Raw genomic sequence first — 25,734 nt, 5'->3', positions numbered from 1 at the left:
ACTACGTTAAGAGATAAAGGTGAAACATGAATCTCCCTGGAATCAACGTTTAAATTTTCAATTTAAATACATACAATTTTGGTATCTTTTCACTATTTTGTAAATAAAAATTATTAATTTGTTGTATATGTGAGGAGCGGTCAAGAGTGAAGTAATTTAGAAAAACACATTTTTCATTTTTTCCGATGTTTCGACATTTATTCGGGTCATCTTCAGCTTCCGGTACAAAATTTTGTACACAATTTTCTTCTACCTACAAATTTTGATTGTATTTTTTGTGTATTTGTATTTATTTATTTTATCTTTTTGTTTTACGAGGGTCCGCAACAGCAGAGGTCATATAAACCCGCGGGGTGCCGGTGTTTTTGAAAAAAAGTCTATTTGTAAGTATGTCGGGTCGAATGCAGGGCCGCTGGGATTCGAACCCGGGACCTTTACCTTACAGTGATGAGCGCCGTGCCAAAGACTAAACCTTGCGGCCACCGACGCCCCTTACGTTTCCACCTTTATTCGGGTCATCTTCAGCACCCGGTACAAAATTTTGTACACAATTTTCTTCTACCTATAAATTTTGATTGTATTTTTTGTGTATTTGTATTTATTTAATTTTTTTTATTATTTTGTTTTATTTGGGTTTTTAATGGTTTCTTTCCTTATTTACTTTTTTTTCTTTTACTAAAACCATGGCGTACATTATTCAACTGTTACCTACGTTAAGTAATAAAGGTGAAACATGAATCTGCCTGGAATCAACGTTTAAATTTTCAATTTAAATAAATACAATTTTGGTATATTTTCACTATTTTGTAAATAAAAATTATTAATTTGTTGTATATGTGAGGAGCGGTCGAGAATGAAGTAATTTAGAAGAACACATTTTTCATTTTTTTCCGACGTTTCGACCTTTAATCGAGTCATCTTCAGGGCCTGGGTGAATTGAAAAATATGTTGATTGGTAAAATTAATATACAGATGTAAATATAAACTTTCAACCGAGTATTTCATACTTACATAAAGTGTGGTATTGGCGTTGTGTGAAATTGTGAAACGTGAATTTGTATTCTGCTGTTTTTATATAATTGTAACTGGGTGGGAGACGCGGGAAATTTATTGTTATTAAAATATACAGTAAAATGTTTTATACGGAGAAATTATGTTGAACTGATGCAAAAACAGAACCATTAGCCGTCGGTACAATCGCGATGTTGATCCTTGCTGGAATGTAAAGAAAATTGACTAAACAATATTTCACAAAGCTTCTTAGCTTATTAGGAAAGGTACAAAATTGAAAAATGTAGCATAGTTGCATAGACAGTTTAACCCAAAATATTGTGCAACTACCAAACAAAATTGTGGCATTTGTTCTTTGACTATCGTACTGACAATCAGTGATTTCAACAATAAAAATTTACACCAAAAACCGAAGTTTCAGTTGCTCGTTAGGAATTTTCCAAAAATCAAATTTGCACTTTAATATTCAAGGGATTTGCGTCATGGTCTTGGACGGCCTTAAAGCCCGAAAATCTTGCCCCCTATTCGATTCGAATTTCGCTTAGGCGTACAAGGTAATTGTCCAATCCGAAGGGCTAACTTTTTTCGGACTTCGAAGATGGTTGCAAAGACACGAAGTCTGTTGTCGTGGGTGGCCTGCACCGGCTTCAACAACAGAGTTACGCAACCGTCCGCCGATGCTCTCTATCGACATTTGACTTCCCCCCGAAATCAACAGAACGCTCGCAGTCCGTACTCAACATCAGCAGGCAGCACAACAGAAGCATCACAATTTTCACTTTCCGTACGTACCATTCCACAAATACTTTCACTTTTCAAAATTTGAAACATTACAATCAATTAGTCAACATACCCTTTTCATAGTACTATACGACGTCCAGCAAATTTTTTTTCTTTCTTAAAAGGCTCAAATTTGTCTTCTGGTATTTCATAGTGTGAAAGAACTGACAAGAACAAAGAAATAATGTATTATTGAAAAACAAAATTGAACATTTTTTCCTTTTAACACAATTTTTTATCAACAACTTTTAACCAAACTATGTGTTCACATTATAGTTTTATGTTTAACAATATCGCCGATTAGTAATATCGATAATTCTAACTGCTGAGATACTGATTCAGCATTATTGATAATTTAATAGAATTAATAAATTAAATTAATAAATAATTTTGATGGCTTCTTGTGCTATGACATTTCCAAATGAAAGAACTGACAAGGATATATAAAATTGTATGTACATAAGACATCCCACTATTTCTTTAAAAGTTGGTTATCAAAAAATCGAGGGTTTTTTTCTACGAAAATATATAAGCTGTAGTTTTGGTTGTGCTTAGTAATAGTACTGATTATGGTAGTTTATAATGTGCATAATTTTATCAGCTGATAACATTTTACATTACGATAAAACAAATCTCATAGCTTATGGTATACAATATTCAATGCAAATTTTATAAAATCTACTGTTATTTTTTAATTATTATAAGGTTAATACAACATATTTCATATGTTAAAAGTTTGAACGATTTTTTATACGCTTTTTTCATACTTCCATAGTTCTTACCTTGCTAAAAAGAAGTGCATAATTTTTATAATCAGCATACATTTTAATTAAACTGCAATTAATTTTAAAGATGTATATACTAATATGTTACTTATTTACTAGTAATAAATTATTTTTTTTAAAGAGAAATGCAATCTTAGTTGAATTTTCTCACTGAATATTAATATGATGCACACATAAAAAATATATATAGCTAACGAAATACATTTATTATTGTTAAACATATTTTTAATTTGAGATCAAACATAAATGATGTGTTTGTTGTATGTTTAGAAGATTAGATTAACGGAAAAATAAGTGTGAAAAACTTGAATTTTATTTTTGAATTAATTGCAATCGTGCTGTGTGATATGACTCCGGTTTCATTTTCCAACGGGTTTTCAGTTAATTTTCAACAAGCGTTTTCATTCAAGGGCGTCATTTGTTCTGACGAGCTGTCAATCGTGAAAAATAGGTCGACCTGGAATTATTTAACTTTTTCTGCATGGATAGCTTCTGTAATTTCACAACGTGACAGTTTTTCCATTTTTATCGACGAAAAGACGGCCATCTTTCTGAAAAGTTTTCACCAGGTTTCGAGGTGTTGTCCCGGTCGCGAGTGTGCCTCCAACAACACACACATTCCTTTATCTGCAATTCTTAATAATATTTTCAAATGTTAGCAATGGATTCTTTTTATTTAAAGATAATTTCGAAATTGATTTTTTTCTCTTTCCTTTTAATGTTGTCCAAGTGAATCACCGAACACTATACTTTTTCAAACAAACATAATAAAAAATAATTTAAATAAACAAATATCAATTTGATCGCATGTTGCTGCTGTGCCATTTATTTATTTATTTTTTTTTTTTTTTTTTGGGGGGGGGGGTCGGTCGTGTATTGTGTCAGCATAAAACATTACAATCTTCTTCTTATTAAAATAATAACATATTTACGAACTCACCATTCCAAGGTTTCGGGAGTTTACATAGAAGAATACAAAAATTCATTTTGTTGAAAATCGATCAAAATAGTCATTACAATCGTTATACATATTTGTAAAACTGTTGTAAATACTATTTTAAATTCTTTCAATTAATTAAGGTTTTTAGTTGAGATAAAAAAGTCAGTGTCACGAGCGGGATTCGAACCCACGACCTTCGTGTCAATGCACCACTGCTTTAACCACTTGAGCTGTCGTGGGTTCGAATCCCGCTCGTGACACTGACTTTTTTATCTCAACTAAAAACCTTGATTAATTGAAAGATATTAGTCAAGCGGACCACGAAAACAAGTGAATTATTTTAAATATCACTACTTCTTCAGTTAACATGGTTAGGTTAGCATTCTATGCACCAATCATTAACATATCATTCGACAAAACTCATTAAAGCTATAAAAAGCATTTGCAGTCAGTACTTTTTTATTTTCTGTTTAAAAAAAAATTCAGACAATTTTTTAATATTTTCTGCTGTCACATTATGAAATTTAATTGACAAAGGTAAAAATCTGTTCAATAAAAGATTTTTTTGACAGCATTCTTTAAATCTTAATTTTTCTAGTTTCTTAAATGCTTTTCGCTTGTTTAAAAACGAACTGCATCACTATAATGTTTCCAGACCAATAATTAATCCTTAAACCAGACCTTCGGCTCAATGGTTGAGTCGAGAAGGGGAGTTGGTGTCCGAGAGCAGCGGCGTATTGAGCCGAAGGTCGTGGGTTCGAATCCCGCTCGTGACACTAGTTTTTCATCTCGACCTTAGATAAAAAGTATAATTAATAGGTCAATTATGACTGCAAAAACATATATGGATTAATTAAATTATTGTTTAAATTACCATTAGACAAACCTTATAAGATTGAATTTGTTAGGTTTCACGCAAAAGTTCCGTGTAAAATCAATTTCCTCATTTAGCAATTGAGAATCTCATAAAATAAGTATTCGATTGATATTATTTCTAAATTACATTCTTCTAAATAAATATATTTTTTTAAACTTTGATGGAATCAAATGTGTAAGTAGGAAAAGATCCGCCCAGACAAAAAGTCTCGCTTTAAACAATGAAGAGTGTAGGAAGTTTACTTGGAGATGATAAAAACTCAAATTTGTGTCAAATTTAATTGCATGTACTGATAACTGGACCGTTTATATTTTGAAGTGCAGTCCAATTATTTGAATTTAATCAAATTTCTCGGAAGCAAAAAGATAAAATTGCAGCCATTTTACATTTTTTTAAACCTTGACGAAAAATGTGTGAAAATATCGACCATCAAAACTTATTTTGTTTGTTTTTTGGAGCATTGGGATTGCGGTCAATGATAGTACATGTATTATATAATTGCCAAGCTTATTCGGCCTTCATCAGGGCTTTATATTACAGTAACGAAATACAAAACATTCATTATTTTTGGTCAGATTATTACAAAAAATGAACAATACTCAACTACGCTTGAAACTACCGAAAAAGGTTGACATTATTACAATATATATATATATATATATATATATATATATATATACCACATATCTTATAACTTGAGACCTTTGTTGCAACGACAATCGGCAAACAACACATTTAAACAACAATGTTCAAAAGAATTTCTTCCCCAAATTAAAAAGTACTGTTCCAAAAGGAAAAAGATCTAATTTTATATACTGGGTTCAGTGTAATGACTGTTCCAATTATGGGTAATTGTGGGTATGTATTATGGCCAGACCAAGCACTTGACAGATAAATTAATTAGCCCCAAATATGACTGTGCCTATCAATATAGGCCAGAACTGGTCTATCCAAACACAAATTTCAGTTGGGACACTTGTTTAACCTACATTGCAAAAATAACAAAATTATCAAACCACTCGGACACCAACTTCCCATCTCAACCCCACCTTTTGAGTTTTCCCTCCTTTTTGCCATTTTTCAGTCACGATAACTCAAGTGGTAGAGCAGGGGCGTATCTAGCCGAAGATCGTGGGTTCGAATCCCGCTCGTGCCATTAAGTTTTACATTTTTCTGTGATAACCTTCCTGTGCTAACTTAACCCCTTCCATATGTGTTCCTAAACTTATTATACTTAAATGTGTGGTGATTAGTGACAGTTAGTTGATGATTATTCGGAAATCGTAAGATGCGGTCTGGTGTGATGTAGGTTTCAGAAAAACATTTTCTTTATCGTGCCAACGTTTCGATCTTTAGTGAGATCAGGGCCTGGGATTTATAAACATTGTTTAAATTTAACAAATACATGCAGGATGTGGAAAAAAAATTATTTATCAAATGCAAAAAATATTTTTTTAAATTTTTTTTATATTCAATCAAAGAAATAAATTATAAAAAATTCTGTAGAAATACTTTGATTGAATATAAAAAAAATATATATCTTTGGCATTATATAAATTCACTTTGTTCCACATCCAACATGTATTTGTTCAATTTAAACAATGTTTGTAAATTCCAGGCCCTGAAGATGATCTCAATAAAGACCGAAACGTTGGCACGATAAAGAAAATGTTTTTCTGAAACCTACATCACACCAGACCGCATCTCACGATTTCCGAATAATTATACTTAAAGAATTCTTTTTACATATTGCATAAGTACCATGCTATTTATACTTGTTGTAATTTATATGTTCTGTCTTAATTGGTTGTGAAAAATAGAGATATGTCTATCACATGGGTGATGCGATTCGTTTACATCCAGACTGTTCCTAACTCTTGTTTCCAATCTATTATTTGAACTGAGCTGTATAAAGATTATACATTTTGAATAAAATAGTCTAATCATATACCTCATGATCGGTATTTAGGTTTAGTCAAATATGACGTAACTAGGTAAATGTGATGATGATGGGTGCAAAAATGATCAACTTTTGTATTTTGTTACAGTTTTTTAGAGCCCAGATGAAGGCCAAATAAAGAGGTGGCAAGCTCGGCGATTAAATAACATATGCATATCATCATTACCCACAATCCCACTGCTCTAAAAAAAAAAATCTGATTCGCTGGTAAAATAATATTTTTAATCCGTAGTCACTACGGATGTGATAAAGGGTCCACATTGTCTCATAGAAAACATTGTTCTGTTCTAGGATTTCCTTATTCCCTAGAAACCGTATCTGTGCTGTTATGTCACCGAGATGGTCTTTTGACCAGCGGTAAAAGGAGCGAATTAATCTCCAACTGGCTAAGTGAATTGTTTATCCTTGAACGTGTTATGTCACCGTTCGGAATAAAGCGATCTAATAATGGGCGAAAATAGGCAAATAGCATAATGATAGCTTAGGTACTTGGCAAGGAACACAAGAGGTCATAAAGGAACAGTAGCCGGGAGGGAAAAATCCAAAATGGGTTAATGTAAAACAAATATGTTCTTTAACATAAACTTTTCCGGCTTTTGTTTTTTTTAATTGCCGTACTGTTATATGTATGCTATGATATTTTGCTATGATGCTAAATATGATATTTCATAACAAAAAATTAATAAAGAAGAGCTGGACTGTTTTCAATGCAGCTTATTCTTCACAAGGCCGACAGCGAGGGGAATTGACGAAAAACACAGAATTAGAATCCCAAAAACAAACTGTTTATGCTGTACTAAACATAATTTGAACGTTTCTATATTTATGTTGTCTTATCACATTTCTAGAAAACAAGTCGTCGGTGCTTACAAACCGTTTTCTTTTAAATCCGAAAATCATAAGGACTCATACTCAAGTAAATATTATATCGAATTGTTAATTACCATGAGTATAAACCGTAAAATGTTGTCAATTATAGATTTCATAATTTTACCGAAGCAGCAACTTTTTTTTCTCAGTCAGTATCGATTTTACCTGTTGTGTTTATCTTGATAATGTGTTTAGTGTGTTCTAGAACTCATTAATAAAATAAAAAAACTATGTTATCGTAAATTGATAATACTGTTATTGACAGTTTTTCTCAAATAAATTGTTTTTAATCAATAATCTTTTTAATTAAATTATTATTTAAAGATTAAAGTAAAAAATATGAGTAATAGTGTCAATAGACCTCAGATCAACAATAAGGCAAAAGTCAAAAATAAAGTAGATTAAAGAAAGAATAAATTGAACTTTGCAAACATTATTACGATAATATTGAACCGTAAACAATTCCGGTATTAAAACTCCTCCTGATATAAGCCATAAACTCCCAAAATGTTTATTTTTGTTTGAAAGTCTTAAATACGCATCCAATCTACTAAATTGTTTTGGTGACATTTTTCATATTAAAAATATTTTTTCTTTAAGTGTATTAAAACTTGGTAGGTCTCGTTGTATAAAATAAATGTGATACAAAATTACCTATTACTGTGACATTATTATTTTTTTTTGTGGTGTTTAGTGACCGTTAGTTAATGATTAATCGGAGATCGTGAGATGCGGTCTGGTGTGAGGTAGGTTGTAGAAAAACTTTTTCTTTATCGTGCCAACGTTTCGATCTTTATTGAAATCATCTTCAGGGCTCAAAGTGTTTGTTTTCCGTGTAGATGTGTCATAGTCCGAAGAAAACTGAAACGCAAACCAGCTCTGAAACCCCACCACAAACTAGCCCATGTCAAATTTGCTGAAAACCACAGTTTGAAAAATGAAGATTATTGGCGAAAAGTTATTCTTTCTGACGAAAAAAATTCAATTTGGACGGCCCGGACGGATACGCTTTAAATTTAAGCTATTTGACTATTGAGTTATTTTATCTCAAAATTTTGATCTTAAGGGGGACAAAATAAAATATATAAAATATATGATCGATAAAGCTTGACCTGTAAAAATATATGGTTCTTCAGCTGGTTTGGCGCCAATTCATGTCAATAATAATCAAGTAAAACAAAAAATTCAAAATAATATTTTTCTTAAGGGGTAATATTTGGAATTAGGAAGATTTGATTTATTTAACAAAGGTAAAATTATTAATATACTAATCGCTGCTAATATAGCGATTACACCCCCCATTTTATTCGGGATAGATCGCAAAATTGCGTATGCAAATAAAAAGTATCATTCTGGTTGAATGTGGATAGGAGTTACTAATGGGTTTGCAGGGATGTTTTCAGGGTCTCCTAGAAGTTGTGGTTCTATAGTATTTATTAATATAAAAAATAATAATATTATTATGCATCTTATTAAATCTTTAACAGAAAAGTATGGGTGGAATGGAATTTTATCAGTGTTACTGTTTACCCCTAATGGATTATTAGAGATTATTAGGTGTAGATATAATAGGTGAATTATCACTAAAGCTGCAATTATAAATGGTATAAGGAAGTGGATAGCGAAAAATCGTGTTAATGTAGCATTTTCAATAGAAAATCCTCCTCATAATCATAAGATAATATTTTTACCTACGTATGGGATAACAGAAAGCAGATTTGTGATTACTGTTGCTTCCCATAAAGATATTTGTCCTCAGGGTAAAGCATAACCTAAGAAGGCTGTTGCTATAGTTAGTAATAGTATTATTACCCCTACTACCCAAGTGTTAGTTAGTTGATAAGAATTATAGTAAATTCCTCGTCCTACATGTATATACATACAAATAAAAAAGAAGGAGGCTCCATTAGCATGTATGCTTCGTATTATCCAACCGTTTAATTATTTCATACTACTTTTTTCTAACTAAAGAAGAACAAAATTTGTCACGGCGCCAAATGGTGGATCTTTGATGATTTGGGGGTGTATTGGGTGTAATAAAAAAGGAAATCTTTGTTTTCTTTAAAAAAAAAGTCAATTCGGAATATTACAAGAAATTACTGGACAAAGAAAAAACTAGTTTCAGCGATTTATGCGAAGGGACTCCAATATTCCAGCAGGACAACGCACCCGTGCACAATGCAAAAATTGTTAAAGAATGGTTTTCACAGAACAGCTTTGAAAAACTTGAATGGCCCTCTCACCAGACTTGAACATTATAGAAAATGTATGGGAAAAATTATCGAGGATGGTATATCAAGACAGTAAGCAGTAAAACTCTGTCGACGAACTTAAAACAGCTGTCACCACTGCCTGGAATAATTTGCCTCAAGATTTTATTCAAAATTTGTACAAAACCATTCCAGAAAGATTACTGGAAATAATAAAACTGAGTGGTAATGTAAAATCAAAAATAAAATTGATTTTATCCCATGTGTCTATAATTTTGTTCCAGTCAAAATCGTTTAATTTTAGTATTTTAATAATTTTTTCTCTTATTTACTGAAAAATTAAAGTTTAATGAAGAAAAATATTTATTTCATGTGTTTTGAATAAATATTTGTAGTACAAACCCATTACATTAAAAAATCATAACAATTAGGGGTGTGGCTATAATTTTGTCACTCGGTTGTAAAAAGTCATTTGTCGCCGAGAATCGAATAGATTACACATTTGAAAAATGGCAAAAAGGAGGGAAAATTCAAAAGGTGGGTTGAGATTGGAAGTTGGTGTCCGAGTGGATCAAAGTCACGATAGCTCAAGTGGTAGAGCAGCGGCTGTTTATCCGAAGATCGTGGGTTCGAATCCCGCTCGTGACACTTTTTTATCTCAACCAATACCTTACATAAAATAATAATAACAAATAACACGAAAAATGCCCTCACCATTATTTTCATAAGCATCGGAGTAATGTCATGACTACGGAAGTCTGCATGGAATTGTTCACAATGGGTGTCTTACGATATCTCACTTTCCGTTGATATGTTGCAACTCTTTCGAGTTATTACTGTCTTAGAAATTTCTTTACTTACGAATTATAATTGCAAACTTATTTTAAGATATTTATTTTTAATTCATATTCGTCATCTCATAAGCTTCCTCCACAAGAGAAATGAAGATATTCATTTATACTTGGAAAGATCAAGGTATCATCTGCATATCTTCTGCTATTAAGAATCTTTCCATTCACTATTATTCTCTCTCTATGTTCTTTAGACTTCTTATTACTTAGTCTTATTAGTCTTCTTATTACTTAAATTAATGAAATTAATTTGGAGATCGTGAGATGCGGTCTGGTGTGACGTTTTAGAAAAACATTTTCTTTATTGTGCCAACGTTTCGATCTTTATTGAGATCATCTTCAGAGCTCAAAGTGTTTATTTTCTGGGTAGATGTGTCATTCTTGTGTGTCGCGTTGAGTTGACTTAAATTAATATGGAACCATTATTATATCTATTTCAGCCCTACCCAGCTGTTCAATAATATAAATCTTTCATAATGTTCGTGCTATCCTATGTATTCAGTATCATAAGGTTATAAATTTCACCGTACGTGAACAGAGTTTTTGCATATATTCGTTAATATATAAGTACTTCTCTCTAACCGGATAAATGTTTTCAAATACGATTTTGTTCCGTGTCATTCACTTTTCCCTCTGGTAGAAACTACCTACGACCTAAATAGCATCCAAACAGCCCAATCCAAAAAGGCGGATAGACGTCATTAACTGTCATACCAAAGAAGTAAATTAACGTCTCGTTTTATCATGTACAATTTGAAAACCCTATTTCATACTGAAACTCTCTTCGGGTAGAATTGTGAAAGGGGTCGTTATCGAATTAGAGCTGGTCGAAGACGGTAAACATAATAATATTGACATACGCGACACAACAGATTACCAAGAGTTCGATCCGACAGGTTAATATCGCTTTAGCCCTCCATGGCGTAATATGAAAAAATTGCCATTTCAGATGATGACACGGTAATTAACATTTGGATTCTTCATGTCAACTGACAGTCTTATTATCACGAATAGATATTATGCTCAAATGAGTAATATTTTCACAAAACTATCTCAAAACTAATTAAATTTTATTCAAATTTGAAGTTTGCAGGTTGAATTCATATTTAAAAAATCATCCCGTATTGCGGCAATACCATGACCCAAAATAATCAATGGATCACCAATCTGAACCAAAGCTTAACAAAAACACCCAAACATTATGTAGCATACAACGTTTGGCAACTATCACAATATCACAGGAGCGATGAAAACAACTCCAACGATTGCACTAGAAATACCGCTAAACTTACCTCCGTTGGAAACATTTATACAAGGAGAAGAGATGAAAAATTCTTTGGCTCCGGAAACAGTCAAACTGGATGGGAACTAAACGATTCGGGCATACAACCATAATTAATAAAATCAGACACCCATTCTTAGAAATGGGGACAGAGAAACACTATACCACTCGATGTCTCAACATACTGCAAAAGAGAAGAAAAATTCAAGCGAACATTAGATATAATGGTATGGTATATAGATGGCTCCAAAGCACATGAAGGAACCGGATCAGGCGTTTTTTGTGCAAGCCCAAAACATGAGCAATCAAACTCATTAGGCATCTTCACCTTGGTCTTTGAAGCTCAAATATATACGATCAATGATTTTACCTCAGAAAATGTTCCAAGAAATGAAAACAGCCATTAACACATTAGCTTGTAAAAACGAACACATCACGTGAATCTAAAATCTCCAAAACCTCGGGAAACAATATAGCCTGATGATATCTTGGGCACCAGGATACAAAGCAATTTCGAATAACAAAAAGGCAGACCCACTACCAGACAAGGATCCTCCTTGGTCTTTGAAGCTTAAATAAATGCGATAAATGGGTGTACCTCAGAAAATCTTCAAAGAAATCAAAACAGCATTAAACATGGTATATAGATGGCTCCAAAGCTCATGAAGGACTCGGATGAGGCGTTTTGTCTATAAGCTCAACATATGGCCAATCAAACTCATTAGGCAATGAATAGGCAGATAATTAGTCAGTGAATCTAAAATCTCCAAAACCTCGGGAAACACAATAGCCTGATGATATCTTGGGTACCAGGACACAAACGAATTGTGGGTAACAAAAAGGCAGACCCACTGACTAGAGAAGGATCTGCAAGACGACATATAGGCCCTAACTATTGTTGGGATAACAAAAACAAACACAGAATCCTCTATCATAGAATATATCCAACAAAGACGATCAAAGGAGAAGTGGATAAACTCCAGAGGTGCTAGACACAGTCAGTGCTAAAACAACCCTCGGCAAGACTGTTATACTCAGTACTACAGTTAGCGAGAGCTAAACTGAAAGGAGTGATAGGACTATTAACCGATCAATGGCAACTGAAAAAACATCTACACAACATGGGTATTCAATGATGAACCCTTTTGTAGGTTATTCAATGAGGAGGAAGAAACAGCCATCCATATCTTCGAATGTGAAGCAACAGCTTAATGGAGACATAACCTGGGATATAAAAAAACCCCAGGGAATGGAAGTGCAGCAACGACAGTCAATGAACTAGTACTTCTTAGAAGAAGGATCGAGTCGATTGCGCTTTACTTAGGAATTAGGAAAGTAGAATTGTCCAGAAGGCAGTCATGCAGTTTGGAGTCCCATCCTAGCTCACTACAGGGATAGAACAGTAGGTATGGAGTCAGAATGAGAACAAAACATAAATTAACTTTGGACTGCTTTGACGATATGCACAACAATGTGTCGAGGATCTGGTTCTCTTTCTAAAGAATGGAAAACTCATGCTATTTCTTCTGCAAATTCACTAGTTTTCGTGGTCCGCTTGACCAATTAATATCTTTCAATTAATTAAGGTTTTTAGTTGAGATAGAAACGTGGGGTTGAGATGGGAAGTCAGTGTCCGAGTGGATCGCGGTCATGATAGCTCAAGTGGTAGAGCAGCGGCGTATCAAACCGAAGATCGTGGGTTCGAATCCCGCTCGTGCACTGACTTTTTTATCTCAACTAAAAACCTTAATTAATTGAAAGCTATTTCTTCTGCTTTAGGTTTGTTAAATCTACACATATCCACTACCAAAAAAACCCAAGTTCAACTTTCGTCTTGCATTGTTTCAGCTGCAATACTGTATGCTTCAGTAGGGCTTATAGCCGAAATGCAATCAAGGGCTATCAAAACTGCGCCCTCTAGTTTTTTAATTTCTGGGCGTCCTGAATGCACCACCACAACATTGGAGGAGTCTATAAAATATAATTGATCGTATGACGGAAGATAATCCTCACGAGGCAACAAATCTGATATTTCTTTCGGAATTTTTTTCCCTTTTGCAGAAAAAGGCAAGCTGTTAGTTGGCACGATTGAATGTTTCGTAAATTAGTTTTAAAGCTATTTGGTATAGGTTTGTGATTTTGATTTATATCAGTGCAATAATCAATGTTAGATTTACTCTTATAGTCTGTGGTGTAAGGAATTTGTAGTGTCATAGTTCATATTGATCAGCCAATCATCGATGTTTTGAACGGAAACGTCCAAACTACAAATACTGAACTATTCTAACAAAGATGGAACGTTTTCTTTTCTCCGAATTGATTTCCTCGTACTTTGATATGAAGTAGGACAAAATGTAAAGACGCAATAAGAACTATTAACTAAATAAGCATGATATTGCAATGAGAACTATAACAACAATTAACACTCCCTGCTAGAACACTCCTCGTCATCATTTGCGATAAAGCAAATCTTTACCCGTTCCCGATTTGGCACGATAGGAGAAAATATTACTTCAACTAAAATATAAGCGTTGTTTTGCATTGTCAGGCTTTTTTTGTAATGCACTTTCATCGTCCTGCAGGCAAGTGGGACGAGAGTTTCGAAATATTCAAAGACTTTGAATTCTACATTGAAGAGTTTGGAATAGTTGAAAATGATTTTAATTTAGTCTGATCTAAAAAGTGAATTTTCCATGCTTATTTCAAGGGAGTACAACAGAAAACCAGTTGAAATAGATAATGTTATTTCATTTTAAAATAATTAAATCCTAGTTTTATTCGCCTCGTCAGTTTGGATAAAATAACACAACAATAACACTCCAGCAAAGAGACATTTCCAGACTGGTAGAAAGTATGCCGAGGCGTCGATGTAATTAAGGCAAGAGGATGAAATACGCGATATTGAAATGTTAATTAAAAATCTAATGAATACAAATTTTATCTGTCTGTCTTTTTAATTTTTTTTTCATTTTCCTTAGCAATTTGCATTTTTTTTTTTAATGTGTAGCGATTAGTGACCGTGAGTCGATAATTATTCAGAAATCGTGAGATGCGGTCTGGTGTGATGTTGGTTTCAGAAAAATATATTCTTTATCGTGCCAACGTTTCGATCTTTATTGAGATCATCTTCAGGGCTTAAAGTTTTGTTTTGTGCGTATTGTGCCATACTTATACTTAATTTTTAATCATTAAATTCACTAATTTCGTGGTCCGCTTGACCAATTAATATATTACAATTAATCAAGCTTTCTAGTTGAGACAAAAAATGTCCGAGTGGATCGAGGTCACGATAGCTCAAGTGGTTGAGCAGCGGCGTATCAAGCCGAAGATCGTGGGTTCGAATCCCGCTCGGAACTTCCCATCTCAACCCACCTTTTGAATTTTCCCTCCTTTTCGCCCGCCATTTTTCAGGTCACGATAGCTCAAGTGGTAGAGCAGCGGCGTATCTAGCCGAAGATCGTGGGTCCGAATCCCGCTCGTGCCATTAAGTTTTACATTTTTCTGTGATAAACTTCCTGTGCTAACTTAACCCCTTCCATATGTGTTCCTAAACTTATTATACTTAAAAGTGTGGTGATTAGTGATCGTTAGTTGATGATTATTCGGAAATCGTGAGATGCGGTCTGGTGTGATGTAGGTTTCAGAAAAACATTTTCTTTATCGTGCAAACGTTTCGATCTTTATTGAGATCATCTTCAGGGCTTGGGATTTACAAACATTGTTTAAATTTAACAAATATATGTAGGATGTGGAAAAAAAATTATTTATCAAATGCAAAAAATATTTTTTTTAATTTTTTTTAAATTCAATCAAAGAAATAAATTATAAAAAATTCTGTAGAAATACTTTGCTCGAATATAAAAAAAATATATATCTTTGGCATTATATAAATTCACTTTGTTCCACATCCAACATGTATTTGTTAAATTTAAACAATGTTTGTAAATCCCAGGCTCTGAAGATGATCTCAATAAAGATCGAAACGTTGGCACGATGAAGAAAATGTTTTTCTGAAACCTACATCACACCAGACCGCATGGCACGATTTCTGAATAATTATTTTTTTTTAAACTTTTTTTTATTATTAAACGTTAAAAAACGTGAAACTTTGATTAATGTATAAAAATATATACAAATCAAGTTGGTGGAATTTTTTTTTGCCCCAAGCGTGTATATCGTATATATTTCGGGACTCCTTGTCCCTCTTCAGCGAAAACTTTCCCAAGCCTGGAAGGTTGTTCACATTGATTTGAATAACATCTCAAGGAAGAAAATACAGATACAAATAAAAACTGTTGTATTTGATGGCCAGCTTTTGACGCGAGTACAGTTCGGTTTTCCCTACATATTGTACTTCAATTTACCATTGAAAAAAAACACACAATTGAACTTTAGTTATTTTTGTGAAGATTACCCGGTTGATTACTGAAGACTCGAAACGCCTGTTTGCATAGAAGATAACAGTCGTAAAATACGATAAACCAGTATATGCCCATCCTGCCAGCGCGTAGCGGCACGATTATTCGCCTTCAACATATCCTTTAGCCTACTGTCGGTAAGCCATTTTATCTATTATAGTACAATTATGAGTCCAAAAAGATTAAATATTTTCATAGTTAATAAACGTATCGTACAAAAACTATTTGACTGATTTTCTTGTTTAATATTAAAACATCCCAGATGTAAAGTTTTCTGTTACGGTCTCGAGTTTATAAAAGTGGTTTTATGGGAATGAACTTATACTTTAATAAATAAATAAAGATATCTAAATTTGTAAGTTAGTCTAGTAGATCTTTGAACACAATATATTCGAGGGGAAATTATATAGCGTACATCAAGCAATGATAATGGCCGTAGGTGGTCTTGAAGTGAGAAACGTTCTCAATTTTATCGGCTTTATCTCTGCAGACGATTAATAAACACTTAACTAGCACGATTTCTTAATACTTAACTGTCGTAAGGATTGTTAAAAGTGTTATCTTGTTCACTGTAAAATTATATTAACGTCCAATTCCTTTATGAGTGGAATTATTTGGAACATTCAATTGTTAGTCATTTCCAAAAATAAAATCAATAATACTGTGTGCACCAAATTATTAATTCATGTTCAATAGCTTCGGTTGAAAAATACATATTTTTAAAATATTCTTGTAACCGAGGTGTACCGGTAACGGGTTGTTATTGGGCTGGTGCAAAAATAATGCAGGTTTGAAAAGGACGTCAAAACTATATTTAATTTTTGTAATCTTTTTTATTTTATTTACTGCTATCTGTACATAATATTCACTGAGCAAATAGTTTAGTTATAAACAAATCTGACAGACCTGTCAGACCAGGAGCCAGTGGGGAGAGAAACCTGCTGTGCTGGAACTCTCTTTTATTTACTTGGGGAGGGGGGGTTAAAGTTAATTCGGTGGGTTAGATAGAAGGTCGCGAGGAGGATGTAAGGGTGAGATGTTGCGGAAAGAGTTAGGGCTAGTGGGTTAGGGTGGAGGGTTAGTTTAGAGTGGAAAGTGAAGAAGCGTGTTCGGATAAGATCTTTCACGAAAGGGATTTTAAGATCTTTATGGATCGTTTGATTGGTGACATAGACGGGAGCATTGAAGATACGGCGTAGAACTTTAGATTGAAAAGATGAATTCGTTGGATATTGGATGATTTGGCTGAGCTCCACAGCTCGACTCCGTAGGTCCAAATAGGTCTGATGAGTGTTAAGCGGTTATATATGCTTAGTTTTGATTTTGGTCCAAGTAGGTGTTTGAGTAGTCCATATCTTTTGTTAAGTTCTTGCCGTTTTAATCGTGTATGTGGGTTCCAAGTCTACTATCTAAGTAAAGCCCAAGGTAGCGGACTTGGTTCGATGGTGGTATTATCTTGTAAATGTGCACTGGTGACAGGTTTGACGTTTGAGCGTAAACGTAACTTGTTGGTTTTTTTGTTCGTTTAGCCTGATCCGCCACAGATTGCACCAGTTGGTAATAAGGTTCAGGTGTTGTTGAAGTGTTTCTATTACTAGGATAGGATTGGTGTGTGTTGATAAGATTGCGGTGTCGTCCGCGTAGGTTGTGATTTGTGTGTTGGATGTGTGGATCAGCAGTGTAGACGGTGCAGAGAAAGGGCCTAAGATACTTCCTTGTGGAACGCCAGCTTTGATTGGTGTGATAGGTGAAAAATCGGTGCCGATTCTTACTTTAAACCATCGATCTGAGAGGAAGGATTTCACGATAAGATAGTAGGAATGAGGGAGGATACATTTTAACTTATAGAGGAGGCAGGGGTGCCATACTCGGTCAAATGTTTCCGTAACGTCCAGAAATACGGCTGAGCAGTATTCTTTGTTTTCTAGAGCCGAGGATATTTTTATATAATTTTTATAAAATAAAGAAAATTTATTCGAAGCATTTTCCGTAGCAATCTATTCATCTTTGCCAACGTGTAATAAGCTCTTTTATTCCGCAGACATAAAAATTTTCATTTCGGCTCACAATAAACTCTTGGAAGGCGTTTTCGCCTTCACCACGTTCTCTAAAAATTGTATCCCCCAAGAAATGAACAAAAGACAAATCAAAAAGAAGTCTGTAGGCGAGAAGTCGGGTGAATGCGGAGGGTGCGGTAACGTTTCATACCTTAAGTACATAAGTTTCCGCAGAGTTAGCATCGCGACATGCCTGGCGTTATCGTGAATTAATTTTCGGCGCATTTTGTCAATTTCTTGGCGATGTTTCCCCGCTGTGATAGTTTCAATATAATTCAGGAAATTATAGTGAACGACCACACCAAACAGTCACCGCAGCTTTTTTGGGGTGCAGATTTGCTTTCGGGAAATGTTTTGGCGCTTCATCCTTGTCCAACCAGTGACCTGTACGCCTCCTGTTATCGTACCGAAAATAATTCTCATCGCACGTGATGATGCGTATCCTTTTGGTAGTGCAAAAGAAGAAACGTGCAAATTTCAAAGCGTCGATTTCTTTGGGCTTCGGTTAGTTCGTGCGGTATTCACTTGTCTAGCTTGTTTACTTTACCAGTTCGCTCCAAATGGCGAACCACAGTTGACTGGTCAACACTAAGCACTTCCGCAATTTCCAGTGTTGTCTTATGGTGAATTTTCTTCAAAGTTTTGAGTTGGTCGTACTCCAGAACGGAAGGCCTACCGCGACCTCCTCTGTCTTCCAGATCGAAATCTCCAAGAAATCTCTGAAACCATCCCTGCACCGCACTTCGCCCAAGTTTAAATTTGTACAAATAAAATAAGATGTTTTATATAAAAGATAACAGTTAAAAGCATTTATTATAATCCACAAATTAGATTTAGGATTTAGCTTTGTTTACACGACAGCACCTGTGAAAATAGAACATATTTTCAAAACGTGCATTAATCCTGCACCAACCCAACAAAAGCGTGACTGAGGTGAGTGATCTATCTAGTGATCATCTACTTTTGTGCGTACACGGTGAAATTTTATTATCGATTTTCAATGCGTTTGTAGTAATGAAACCCCCCACTTCCTAGTATCCATCGTAATCATCATTATTATAATATTTTATTAGGTTTCGTGGTCCGCTTGACCAAATAAATTCTTTTCAATTAAGGTTTTTGGTTGAGATAAAAAAGTCAGTGTCACGAGCGGGATTCGAACCCACGACCACGAAGTCACGATAGCTCAAGTGGTACAGCAGCTGTACAATTGTTCAAATTTTGATATTAATGATGCAACAATATTTTCCACTATTATCATAATTAATCCGTTTATGTTTAGTTGTCTAATTGATCAAATTGCTTATTTCAATTAATTATTCTTTTTATGTAAGGTCTTGGTTAAGGTGATATTGTTCTCTCTATTATTATAATTATTTGCTTTGCTTCCACAACAAATAATCCAACTTTTTTGTCGCCTTGTCCTACTATAAATCTAGAGCTTCCTAAAAAGAACAAGTTTCTATTTTCTTATTGTACACTTAATGCTTTATTATTATATTATTATAGTCATTTACATTAGTTCAAAAGAATATTAGATGAGAAATGCAAATATTATTTAAAAAATTTAATTAATAATTTTAATTTTAATTAAATTAATTTTTTAAAAATATCTTTGCATTCAATTATATGTGTAAATAAGGAAATCTGGTCAATTATAGCATGCGGTTGAAATCACCTGGGATAAATATTACAAATGATGTAATAAATAGAAAATAAATGGCAAAAAGAAGGGAAAATTCAAAAGGTGGGGTTGAGATGGGAAGTTAGTGTCCGAGTGGATCGAAGTCACGATAGCTCAAGTGGTAGAGCAGCAGCGTATCTAGCCGAAGGTCGTGGGTTCGAATCCCGCTTGTGACACTGACTTTTTTATCTCAACCAAAAACCTTAATTAATACTTGAACCAAACATATTTTTAAATCGAGACGAATCAATGTAAAATTATCTGCTTAACACTGCCACTACTTAAGAATAAATAAATAAATTAATTAGTTATACAAAATTAACGACAAGAGAAAAATACATTATTATTAATAAACTAAAATATGTATTGTGTTCATTTTTGTGTTTTACATGCTCAAATGTCCAGGTAGTCCATTGCTATGTACTGGTTGATCAAACTCCATGTAGATTCACTAATTTCATGGTCCGCTTGACCAATTAATATATTACAATTAATTAAGGTTTTTAGTTGAGATAAAAAAGTCAATGGCATGAGCGGGATTCGAACCCACGATCTTCGGCTTGATACGCCGCTGCTCTACCACTTGAGCTATCGTGACCTCGATCCACTCGGACACCAACTTCCTATCTCAACCACACCTTTTGAATTGAAAAATGGCAAAAAGAAGGGAAAATTCAAAACGTGCGGTTGAGATGGGAAGTTGGTGTCCGAGTGGATCGAGGTCATGATAGCTCAAGTGGTAGAGCAGTGGCGTATCAAACCGAAGATCGTGGGTTCAAATCCCGCTCGTGCCATTGACTTTTTTATCTCAACTAAAAACCTTAATTAATTGTAACTCCATTTGGAGTTGTCAATAAAATGTTTAGGAACATGACCAAAAAAAACAAAACCATAATTTTTTATCAACATTCCACAAATTGATTACCCTTTCGTGTAATTTTATTGACTTAATAATGGTGACTGTCAGTATCGTGAAATGATTACATTTTGTTAGCTATGAGCTTGTTATAAACATTGCGATAAATGTTTGGGGTGGTTAGGGATGATTGATTGAAAAATCAATTAAAGTGTCAAATTAAAATTGCGTGACGGCTTGAGAAAAAGCGCTATAAGAAACATTTTCTAAGTCGATAATAAATTGAATAATTGAATATTGCTGATGACAGTAAGGATCAATGCAAAATTAAATTTTTAATGTGTGGTATTTAGTGATCATTAATTATTTGGAGATTGTAAGATGCAGTCTGGTAGGTTTAGAAAACAAACACACAAAATCCAGGGCACTCTCAACACAGTAATAGAATCTACACAAAAAACAAAGACTTTGAACTCTGAAGATGATCTCAATAAAGATTGAAAAGTGGCATGACATAGAAAATGTCTCTTTAAACCTACCAATTGTACCAGACTGCATCTCACGGTCTCCAAATAATCTTAAATTTTAAAATTATATTTTTCTATTTCAGGTCACACGTGTGCATAAGGAGCAGTGTAATTAAATTATGGTAACTTTTAATTCTAGATAGACTCGTACTAACAAATAATTTTATTTCGGCCCTTCTTTCTTTTCAGGACTGCTCGCATTGATGATTTACTTTGAACAACTAAGATGTCGCCAAATTTAGTAAGTATCTGTTGAAATTGCCTAGAGGGATGATAAGTAAAAAACTTTTGTAGATTCCAAAATTAGTGTGAAATATATGAAACATTATTCAAGGGCAATGTCAAGAGCAATGCTAAACTTCACTACATTTATTTACGCCAATCTAAACACAATGCCTCAATAATTGCAATGCTTAAATTAAAAAATAAAATAAACTTTTGGTTATAGATTTGCGAAAAATGTTTTAATAAAAGGCATTCATTCTGATTTTAATGACAAAACTCGTTCAGACCTAAATCAGTACATCAAATTAATTGCTATATATACTTATTTTTATTCTCACTTTATATCACCAATTATGATGTTTTTCTTTTAAATAATGCTCTATTTCACATATTAAACTTAAATATTTAAATATTTTTAAGTCAAGAAAATCTACAATATTATATGTAACTTAGATATTATTCTCATTTAAAGGTATCTATACTAATAGAATGATAAATTAATTAAAAATATGTCATATTATTAATTATTGTTTTAAGGAAGTAAAGAGATTAACAGATCATGTGTTGATAAAGAAAGATGTTGATGAGACAAAGGAGAATGTGTTTGTACCAAGGTGGAGGTTTCCGGACCTCGGCGCACAGCTCTTTCTCCATCTAGGCGGACTCTATGGCCTCTACCTTGCTTTCACATCTGCCAAATGGCAAACAAACCTTTGGAGTGAGTTTCAATATGGCGTATTTAAGGTAGTTTATTAATATTTTGTCATTTCAGCTTTTTTCCTGGTATATGCGTCGGGTGTGGGAATAACAGCAGGTGCCCACCGCCTTTGGTCTCATAAGTCATATAAGGCGAAATGGCCCTTGAGACTTTTGCTCGCATTTTTGTTCACTATCGCCGGGCAGGTATTTATAGAACATGTTTTTTCAAAGAACTGTTAGAAATTATTAGAAATAATTACTGATTTATATAAGATATAATCTGCACATGCATGTACTCATCCTTTCACTCATCTCAGCCCACCATCAATTCTAGTATTGGTAATTTACAATAAATGATTGGCAGACTTCAAGAATCACCCATCCTTGGTTGGTCCGGGCCAGACCTCTGTCTTACTTATTATTATCTGCTGAAGTTGGGCTACAGGAGCTATTCACAGCTAGGTTATTTCAGCCCCCAACACCATCAGTTCATAAAACCAAACCCATTCACACCATCATTCACTCTTAAATACATTCTTTCTTATTTACATACCATTCATTTAGGGTGGTGGATTACTCGATATTCCTCCATCATTCTTTACACTATTGTAAATATAAACTAACCTTATTGAGGGTCAATGTGGTACTCAATCATCAGCCCCTCATGCTATATACATTTACCCCAATAAATATATTCACTCTTAAGACATGCTAGGGGCAAAACTATAAATCTATATACAACAAAACTACCTGTTTCCTCCAAGATTCAGAACAGAGGACCTATTAAACAAGTTTATTGATAGGTTATGTTGAACATAATATCATATAGTCATTTGATTAACACAAATTGTTTTCCATTTCTTGAATGTTTAAATAAGGTTTTTAACTTAATAAGATTCCAAATGGTTGGAAACCAGTGGATCCAAAGTATAGGACATACTTTTGTTTTGTTTTAAGAGACATATCTACATGTGGGCACTTGATCACCGAGTACATCACAAGTACTCGGAGTCGGACTCGGACCCTCATGACGCCAGAAGAGGATTTTGGTTCTCCCATGTGGGCTGGCTTGTTCTTACTCCAAAGCCGGAGGTAGAGGCAAAGAGAGCGCAGGTCGATATGTCAGACTTAGAACATGATCCGATCGTCATGTGGCAAAAAAGGTAATACAAGAAGAAGAAAACGATCAAATTGTATTTACATAATATTAATTTCAGGTTATTCATCCCTCTCTTTGCTATAATCACCATCGCTATCCCAGTATTGGTCCCTTGGTACTATTGGGATGAGGATATAATAACAGCATTCTTTCTTCCGTTTAATACAAGATTTTCGGCAACACTCAACATTGCATTTTCAGTCAATAGTTTTGCACACATGTATGGAAATAAGCCTTATGACAAGTAAGTCAAATTTATAAAATAAATAATAAGTTCACTAATTTCGTGGTCCGCTTGAACAATTAATATATTATAATTAATTAAGGTTTTTAGTTGAGATAAAAAAGTCAATGGCACAAGTGGGAAGTTGGTGACCGAGTGGATCGAGGTCACGATAGCTCAAGTGGTAGAGCAGCAGCGTATCAAGCCGAAGATAGTGGGTTCGAATCCCGCTCGTGCCATTGACTTTTTTTTATCTCAACTAAAAACCTTAATTAATTATAATAAATAGTAAGGTAATTTTTGCATAAGGCATTAATTATACTTCATTTTGCTTATTAAATCCATTAGATTTCGTGGTCTGATTGACCAATTAATATCTTTTAATTAATTAAGGTTTTTAGTTGAGATAAAAAGGTGGGGTTGAGATGGGAAGTTAGTGTCCGAGTGGATCGAGGTCACGATAGCTCAAGTGGTAGAGCAGCAGCATATCTAGCCGAATCTCGTGGGTTGAAATCCCGCTCGTGCCATTGACTTTTTTATCTCAACTAAAAACCTTAATTAATTATAATATATTAATTGGTCAAGCAGACCACGAAATTAGTGAATTTAATGTATAATTTACTTAAGTTGTTACAATTTGTTTTTTAAAGGTTTATTAGCCCGGTTGAGAATTGGTTTGTGAGTATGTCAGCTTTGGGTGAAGGGTGGCACAACTATCACCACGTCTTCCCCTGGGATTATAAAACTTCCGAGTTTGGGGCGTATGCGTACAACCTCACAACTGGATTTATTGACCTGATGGCGCGCATTGGATGGGCTTACGACAGGAAGACGGCATCATATGATATGGTGAAACGCAAAGCTCTCAAATCTGGGGACGGCACGTGGCCCAGCTCTTGGGGATACGGCGACCCTGATACACCATATGACCAAGTAGAACTTGTCGATAAGAAAAATTGATTATTTTATATAAGAATCCTTATTTATTTGTTTTTATTATAAAGGCAATTTTTTTTAATGTAGTTACTAAAAGAGATTTGTTTCATTTTAAAGACCAACAAATCACTATAAGTGTATTTTTTCTATATAAAAAATTCTTGTAAATATATTGACTAAATATAATACACTATAAAAGTACTATTTATTGTATATTTTTATGTTATTACAAAAGATTAGATTTTTAATTAAAATTTAATTAACTGTAAAATTAATCAGAAGTGTAAAACCTAGGGACTGGCTTGAACAAAGACAGCATAACATTTATTTTTACCTCTATGTGCTAACAATAAAAATATATCCATATTATTAATCCTGCCATTAAAACGTTAATTGCATACATTCAAAATATAATATAAAATAGCGAAATACTGCTCAGTGACGATTTTACAATTTTTACTGTTTTCCTAACCTCACCCACTAAACTGGACTAAAAATCCATTAATTACATATTCCATCCTTGTTATATGTTGGGTTAATTAGGTTAATTATAAGCAAATAAGGGTAATTTTGGCTAAAGCATGCCTAAATCAAGGTTGGATGATAACAATCCATTCATCAAATATTTAATAGCAGAAATTAGAAAAAAATCAACAAAAGAATGTCTAGAATAACATATTACACACATAACTACATCATTTACTTTTACCTTTTTTCAGATAAAAAACATTTTTTTAAATTTACTTTATTTATTAATACTGGTCTTATTAGACCAACCATTAATTTTTACAATAATATATATAGAATAAATAAATATTTACATTCTTATAAATCCATTGGTCCAAGATTTACATTTTACCATTAACTAATGCTAGCTCATAGGCTTTGTTCTTTTTATCCTTTTGACAGTGTTTTGACTATGTAGGAGTTGCTTCCACATTCTCAGGCTGGTGTTTGGCGGCAAATCTGTATTTCCGCCATGACCTCAAGGATCTTATGATCCTTATGAAAGTCCTTATTTTATTTTGGAGTGTTTGTATGATTTTGATATTGCTGTGTTTGGTACAGCCCATGGTTGAAAACCATAAGACCATATAAGCTTTAAGACGTTTGTATAAGAATATTTTGTATAGCAAGGTTCGTGCCAAGTCCTATCAACCAGTATAGTTGTCTATATTTTAAACCTATTTCTGTCCTTTTTTTCTTCATGTGCACTTTCCATTTCAGCTCGGCATCTAAGGTCATTCCCAGATATTTAGCTGTATCGCTGTATCGTATAATTATTGACTATATTTACTGAAAAAAAAGAGACTAACATAAATGAAATCATTGTACAAAGTAATATATCAAAAAGAGAAGCCACTCCAAAATTCTGGATAATATT

At 33.7% G+C, this 25,734-nt stretch overlaps 2 protein-coding genes across 4 annotated transcripts; one reads left to right on the top strand and one right to left on the bottom strand.

Moving 5' to 3' along the window:
- Positions 1 to 1,727: 1,727 nt before the first annotated feature.
- LOC106668451 (acyl-CoA Delta(11) desaturase) lies at positions 1,728 to 24,792 on the top strand. 3 transcript variants are annotated; one of them, XM_014397232.2, is made up of 8 exons: positions 1,728 to 1,795; positions 21,192 to 21,230; positions 21,298 to 21,349; positions 21,871 to 22,051; positions 22,106 to 22,236; positions 22,990 to 23,195; positions 23,250 to 23,435; positions 24,065 to 24,792. In XM_014397232.2, the coding sequence occupies exons 3-8, from the start codon at positions 21,335 to 21,337 to the stop codon at positions 24,372 to 24,374; spliced, it is 1,029 nt and encodes a 342-aa protein (XP_014252718.1). In that variant the 5' UTR covers positions 1,728 to 1,795; positions 21,192 to 21,230; positions 21,298 to 21,334; the 3' UTR covers positions 24,375 to 24,792. The 3 variants fall into 3 exon arrangements, with proteins under 3 accessions (XP_014252718.1, XP_014252719.1, XP_014252720.1); XM_014397233.2 differs by lacking the exon at positions 1,728 to 1,795 and adding an exon at positions 16,043 to 16,121; XM_014397234.2 differs by lacking the exon at positions 1,728 to 1,795 and adding an exon at positions 18,949 to 18,974.
- LOC106668391 (cytochrome b-like) lies at positions 8,256 to 9,164 on the bottom strand (the record flags this gene model as incomplete). Its single annotated transcript, XM_024230484.1, is given in 1 exon segment — positions 8,256 to 9,164. A coding segment is annotated over 1 exon segment (894 nt), but the record flags the coding sequence as incomplete, so codon positions are not given.
- Positions 24,793 to 25,734: the final 942 nt, after the last annotated feature.

Source organism: Cimex lectularius, unplaced genomic scaffold (genome assembly GCF_000648675.2).
Source record: "Cimex lectularius strain Harlan isolate CLEC.00 unplaced genomic scaffold, Clec_2.1 scaffold36, whole genome shotgun sequence".
Classification (NCBI taxonomy): Eukaryota; Metazoa; Arthropoda; class Insecta; order Hemiptera; family Cimicidae; genus Cimex; species Cimex lectularius.
The sequence above is the reverse complement of the archived record's forward strand: the minus strand, read 5'-3'. Positions and strand labels throughout refer to the sequence as shown.

Excerpts from the sequence above, each read along its gene's own strand:
- LOC106668451 (XM_014397232.2), top strand. Across the intron at positions 22,052-22,105 it reads ATGGCAAACAAACCTTTGGA|CTTTTTTCCTGGTATATGCG; the intron begins GTGAGTTTCAAT and ends TTGTCATTTCAG. Across the intron at positions 23,196-23,249 it reads ATCGTCATGTGGCAAAAAAG|GTTATTCATCCCTCTCTTTG; the intron begins GTAATACAAGAA and ends TATTAATTTCAG.